This window comes from Schistosoma mansoni, chromosome W, assembly GCF_000237925.1.
Source record: "Schistosoma mansoni strain Puerto Rico chromosome W, complete genome".
Taxonomy (NCBI): Eukaryota; Metazoa; Platyhelminthes; class Trematoda; order Strigeidida; family Schistosomatidae; genus Schistosoma; species Schistosoma mansoni.
The window spans coordinates 28,575,653-28,583,044 of NC_031502.1; the positions used below are offsets into that span (position 1 = coordinate 28,575,653).

The 7,392-nt window shown below is 32.0% G+C and overlaps 1 protein-coding gene across 1 annotated transcript in view; it reads left to right on the forward strand.

The window, feature by feature from the left end:
• The window catches only part of Smp_047190 (serine/threonine kinase), a gene marked incomplete at both ends in the record, with an annotated part of 41,601 nt that overhangs the window by 23,678 nt on the left and 10,531 nt on the right, over window positions 1-7,392 (forward strand). Inside the window, 3 exons of the mRNA XM_018789246.1 lie at window positions 669-749; window positions 2,609-2,723; window positions 6,334-6,413. Coding sequence (XP_018654708.1) covers window positions 669-749; window positions 2,609-2,723; window positions 6,334-6,413 — 276 coding nt within the window. The remainder of the gene's footprint in view (window positions 1-668; window positions 750-2,608; window positions 2,724-6,333; window positions 6,414-7,392) is intronic.

Sequence of the window (7,392 nt, forward strand, 5' to 3'; positions counted from 1 at the left end):
TATATCCTAAGTGTATTGTAGTTGGTGTTGAACTGTCAATGAGTTTGTACCTGTTTTCTGTTACCACTTTCATGTACTAGATCAGGAATAATTGGGTTTTTTTTTAGTTTGGTGTTTCCAATAAGACGATTTTTTGTTACGTTATTATGTTTTAATAATCATTAATTAACGTGGATTATGTAGACCACTTTGTTTTATTGTTGTCAATTCTAACTCATTATTATTGGTACTTTTTCGATTGATGGATTTCAACTCAGTCAAATGATCTTAATACACTAAACTTTTGACTGAATCTATTTAAAATCCTCGTTGGCTTTGGTAAAAAATAGTTATTGTAGTAGTTAGATAAATTTTATTAAGTTAGGTAATGACTAACAGTTGAATCCATGATTCACTTTCTGTTTTATTTTCGACTCATCATCTGCGTGTATCTGGATCCCTACGTTGATGTTTTCATTGATACTCGAACTCAGTTCTTTTCACTTCGAACTTCAACGCGTTATTCGCTGAACAACGGAGTACAGATGGACACTAACTTTTACAATTGGTATCAGTTTCATTACGAACTAAAGATTGAAAATTTAATACATTAACTCTAAAATCAATGCTAATAATAGTAATTTTCTTGATTATAAAAATTGTACTTGTTTTTCTTGGAAATAATTCAGAAATGGATGTCGACCGTATGTGGAAATATTTGAAGGGAAGACCAAAGTGTACTCAACTTACGCAGATTACGATAATTTAAGGTAGTTATTATTATTATTGTTATTATTATTATTATTATCATTATCTATATATCTATCTTAATTATAAGCAGAGATAGTTAGTGACTCCTGAGTCCGTATAGCTAGTAACTTGTGGAATGGAGTGAAGTTTAATTCACTTGTATCGATTGTTTGAATCTTCCCTTTGGTATGTAGGACACTGCCATTCGCAGAGGATACGCATATGCCAAAAGTGAATGATCATTTATAGTCCTAAACATCAATGAGAAGATTCAAACAACCGATTCAAATGTATTTCATTAATAGACCACTTTGTTGAAAACTTTAGTTTGTGTTTATTATTATCAATGTATTTATCAATATATTCTTTATATAAAATACAAATTCTTTATTCGTACGATAACCGTGTTTAAAAGGTAGAAAACTAAGAAAACCGCTGTGATTATTATGGTTCATCTAGTGGGTATCATCAATGTTATTGTAAGCTAAGTAAAATGACGAATGTTTTGATTCAGGACAGAGATTCAAACATTCTAAAAACAAAATTTGATAAAGTTGAAATATAAATTATTTTTTTTCAAAACAGGGGAACAACAGAAAGGAAATGCGTAGAAAACATCGAGGCGATTAATGTTGGCTGGATTTTTACGTCTTAGTTATGAGCAACATAGTAATCGACATAGTTGTGCACCCTTCTAGGTTATCACATCTTACATATGTTAAGCAAGTGACAATAAATGAGATTAAGGATGATTGAGGTTCTCCACCGTACTTGAGCAATTTTTCCAAGATATTTGTTTTATTGGGTACAAGCAGTCTACTGCTCTTACTACTATAGACCTCACTTTACAACCATAAAGAAATACTACATCGTATACTCATTGTTTGATAGCCAGACGGACACATCTTGTTTGAAGTGCAGATATTACAAGTTTAACGAAGAATGAAATCAAGTCAGCTATCAATCCATCGGGGCTGATGAAATCTGCACGACAAGGAAAATGGTCAATATGATCAATTATTCCATAACCCATGACCAAATTAGGTAAAGACACAAACCGATCGCGAAGCAATGTGGTACATTTAGAAAGAAGGGAATGCATTCTAAATACTTTCACAGAACTGCTACATTTTGTCAGTATCTTTTCTAATTAGGACTGTGTCATCTGAATATACTAATTAGATACACCATAACGGTAGGTTATTAAGTAGTAAATTAATGTAACTTTGATGAAGTAAATTTCTGTATACTTCACTTAGAATCACACTGTGTTTGATGGATAGTGATTCTACTTTTCCCCTCAGATTGAACTGTAATGTAGCATTTTAAGCTGTAACATTGTAGTTGTTTTCTAACTACTATAGTAAATTAGACTTTCTGGTCCATCAGGTTCTGATTATGTGTTTTGTATGTATGCAAACATTTACACTAATGAGTGTAATTTTATTTCCAACTCACTGATTACGTTGATGTCATTTATAAATGAATGACGATTATTCCTGTGCATCTGTTGATATCGATAAAAAAGATAATAAGTCTCGCTTTCTTTTCTTCTTTTGTTGCGTCCTAAACAATATTTTAAAAACGATAACTTATTTCCGTCAAGAGGCTGATACTTTAACTATTGTGTAGAACAATAAAGTCAACACATTAGTTTAGCTCAGTACACAGTAAATTTAAGATAACTTTTTGTGAGACCTAGTAATAATACCTAGTGTTTCAGGCCGTCTGAATCAGCAAATTAGTGGTTGACAATCAAATGATCGAACTCCTTTGAGGCAACAGATAGACTGACAACATACATCTTATTAGTTTCGACTTCCACATGTTTTTAGAATAATAAATTGTACATATTTTGTTTGTCTTTATTTTATAATAGATCCTATGTTCTTGAAGATGGAAAGATCCAAATACTTTTGAATGGATTAACTGTTTTAGGTGATCTCACAGTTATCATTTATCATTGTCGATCTGCATTTGCTGGACGTGGCAAGGTAATATCTATCCTATTTACTTTCATACCCTTTTGTTCACAAATATTGCTATCTATGTTTCATATTCTTTCTACTTGAAAAATTCAGTTACTGACAGCCGTAATTTTTCTTTTGAGGCAATTATTCGTTTTACTCTAAAACTCACTGGAAAATTCGCTTTGAAATATAATCCATCCATTGTTTTCAATATCATTTGAAAGTACTATTTTATAGTTGTATAATGGTCAATTTTCAAATAATCTATTCTTTCGTGTAGATCAAATCGACTTTCTGAATGCTTGGATTAGGTTTGCATCGTTTGACAGCATATTTATTTCGTGTTCAAATTGTTTGCATATTGCCGAGATGTGAGATGGTAGTATTTTCTGAGATTTGGTTTGAGGTAAATTTAACAGTGAATGATACTCTTTAACTGGAGACATTTTTATTGTTCTAAAGAAGTAAATGCAATTTGTCCCGTCAAAAGTAATGAATTCTTTTTATGCAAATTAGCTTAGTTTACAAATTTTATAAGAAATCTTATCAAGAAGTTACTTGTATTATACTATCCAGAATGATGTATTAGACATTATCACCTCATTAAGTCTGAAGAAATTAGAATATTTTATAAATAACTTATTGTTATGTTTTGTTATCGGGACTCAGTACGGCTTACGATATTACAGATTTAGCGACGAAAACGTCTGAGCTTCTCTAATACTATCGGTTCTCTTCGGAACTGACAACAGTCAATTATACTCAATACATCAAACCTCGACGGCCAAGAGAGGAAGAAGACGGAATTGCAGTTAACTTGACACTTGTGGTAGAACAAGCAACTCAAACGAATTTGGTACAAAAGTTGTTACTATATTAACAGAATATGACCTTCGAGCATGTAGCAATTTAGCGAACTAAAGGAAAATGACTACCAATCAGAGGGCAAAGGTCATGCGGAAAATCGAATCGATAGAAAGTACATGATCGGTTGTTGTTTCAGAAGAGATCTTAGCCTTTCTAATAAAGTATGACTATTCTTGTGACCTTAGCACTTATTTAATATTAAATACTTTTTTGTTAAGTTAAATTAGAGAATAGTTGTGACACATTCATCGCATTCACTGTTGTACAGTTGATTCTAACATTGTCTACATTGATACTTACTGGCTCATTCCATTGTGAATGAATAAAATCATTATCAAACATTAGCATTGTTGAGAATGGAAAGTTAGAACTACCGTAAAGGATAGATAGAATGTGTAAGTACGCTCTGATTACCATTAGCCTTTAGAAAGTGTTCTACCTAAAGTACTTCCAGTTTTTGGGGACGGAATAGTTGTGTTGACTTCAGCGACCTAACCGGTATCCTAACTCCTGGTCAACCCATAATATATCCTTTCATTCTTGTTTTGATCAACACTATCTGTTATCAAATTGATGTTAGTAACACTAGGCTGATTGAACATGTAATTCAACTTATTTGGTTCTGTAATGAAATCTTTTTTTGTTTTAATCATTATTACATTTTGTTAGTTTACTTACTGTTAACTAATAATTGATTGAGCAAAGTGTACCGACTTGCCTTTTTTTTGCACATCTGTATCAAATAAGTTCATAAATTACAAATTCTGTTATTTTTCTATATTTATAAATTCCTACTTAAAATTCCAAATTGCTCATGACATTTTATCATGAACTGATGAGACTAACTAGTTTATAAATAAATTGAAACATTTAGTATTTATTCTACACTCATCACTATTCAAAAGATTAACTTTATTTGAAAAAATCTTACAATTGAACGATAACAGTCCAATAGTTAATTGTCCAACTAAAAGACCATCAAAACTACCCACTAATCGAATTATCATATAAACATATTTTATTATATCTCATGATTATATAAGGTAATCTTGTTTAACTGAATAACTGAAATCTTTAATCTTTTTTAACTAATCAGCTTCATTTATTGAAAAGCCAGATCAGAATATAAGGTTAAATTGTTACACAAGATTAATTCAATATCATTCATATTTGTGTATGCACTCGTCCAACTATATCAATCCAAGTTAATTAGAATGACAATTATTTTTATCTTATGGATCAATCATTATCAACTCTGTCTACTTTGCCTAACATATTGATATAATTTATGATTTATTCTGTAAATTAATAGTTTCTTGTTATGATTTGCTTTTAAGTAAATTATTGGTTATTAGATAATTATAGTTAAAGCATAGTATGGAAAAAGAAAACAATCAGAGTAGAGGAAATTGTTTCTCGAGTTTTGTGCCAAATTTAAAAGTTCAATAGATTTGATTCCCCCAAATGCCCTGGTACGGCCGAGAGTGGGGAGAGTCCGCTATCCTCTCCAGATGCTCTCACATGGCTACGCGAATATATAGCCTCTGCCAGGGAAGTCCTACTCACTGCCTTCTCGTGGCGGGGGTGCTGTTCACGAAATTGAGAGGACGAAAAGCAAATGCCCGGCGCATTAACAGGGTCGGTGGACACGGAAATTTCACCTAGGGGAGTTGGAAAACCCTTGTTCCAAACCAATGGTGCACATTGGCTCCAGTATCCTGAAGAAACAAATGGCGTATGAACCAATCGTCGGTCACCGGCTACCATGGGACTGCATCTCCTTACGATGCTCCACTGCCCTGTGGACTAGACTTTCAAGTCAAAGGCTCGGGGTGTGGCCGCCTAAGAAAACCACCTGCTTCAGTTTGGGCACCTGGGCAGTATCACAGCCCTCACACAAATCAAATGAGATTTGTGAGGCGCATATTTATCTGGTGTTTCCTTGTACCGATATTTATGTGTTTAAATAAATAAATAAGTACAGTAGAAATGTCTTCTATCTAATGTTCAGAATGCTTAAATTTGTTTAGGGAAAATTCTTCTTTTTCTTCGTAGAGTAAGAATAACAATACTAAACTTACAAACTGCTCTCAATATTTTATTTATCAATTTTACAAAAAATTAATCAGTTTTTGTCACGATTTATTTTGATTATGGCACATTTTTCAAAGAAATTATTTTATTAGTGATTAACTGAATTATAATTGATGGGCTAGTATAATAGGAACGCTAAAATAGATAACAATTTACTCGCGTGAACTGTTTACGTCGATATGGTGACGATCATGAGTGACTCACAATGTCATCTCTTTAACTTGAATAAATTGATCAATAAAGATTTTGTAGGCAAAGATAAACGTATATTCTAAAAATTTTTAAGGCTATGAGAAAAATTCAAAAGTTCACCGTTAGCTTGAATAAATTCCCACTGAGAATAATGCTGTTCTATATAATGATACTTCTACAAAATTGATAACAAACCATAGAAAATTAATGAACTTTATAAAATATCACTAACAGCTTTCACTACTTATTTTGTAAAATACACAGAATCTATGCTGATTGACTGAATAATGACTTCAAGTTACATAGTCATTTTGAGAGTTGTTCAGGCTCGTTTATATGTTAAACTTTTACCATATCTATATTAGTTCCGACTTATTATTGTTATATCATAAACTTGCATCTTTTTTTTCGTTGAAAAAAGTGTATGTTGTCACTGAAATACGTGGATTTGTATTGTTCCTTTTACATTATTTTGTTATAGATCAGTTCAGTAAAGATTGCTCAGTTTCAATTACACACTGGATTTGTAGAACATAATTTAACTGAACTAATTTATTTCAAGTAAGTTATATATATATATCAATAAAAGGTGTTGCATAGTAATAAATTGCTAATCAATGATTTCAGGAAGTGATTTTTTTTACTCAATATTTGATTTCTTAAAAAAATGCATTCCTTCAATCTTCTCTCTACGTGTATAATATCAAATGTGTAAATGTAGGTTTTTCTACGTAATAATATTAAGTTGTTAAGATAGTAATTGTTATAAACGGTAGAATACTAGCTATAACGCTAGGGTTTCTTGTTATAACAGTCCTTTCACTTTTTACACATATGTGGGACGTTAATTTACCTTAGACGAATATCTACACTGGATTCCCTCCCAGTTTATATTCTACAGGACTTCAACACAACTCAGATCAAGAACACGAGATTAACCTGACTAGAACGTCAATATATTTCCACACCAAAATCCGACACAATCCAACAACAAGGAACAATCAATCAATAATAATAAGGATAGGTGAATATATAGCACATATAACACCTGTCACACTATCTACATGTCTGACTCAGCAAAACAACCAATCGTTATCATTCTCGCCCACAAATCAGTAATCTTTAGGTGAAACAATGCATATCTGCTAAATCTCTTGTACTATTACTCACATTTATTGGCAATATAATGTCAATTGTGTTCAAGTCTAATGGCATGAAGACTCCAAGGACAGAAATGACCTTTAGCGGTTTTAAATTAAACAATTAAATGTCAACTTTTGTCCCAGTTTTAGCTTTATTTCACTATTCAACTTTTAATAGAAACAAAACTTTCATTCAGAAAAATAAATGCAACACAATAACTTGATGGGGAATATCTCTGATTGATAGACAATTTATGTACTGTTGATGAAAAAATCGCCGGCTTTTTAAGTATACACTAGTTGACAAATATCTTGATAAACAGAGATGGATAGTGGCTAGCAGCGGAATCCAGGACGCGCGTTTCGTCCTATTTGGGACTCGTCAGCTGGATGTACCT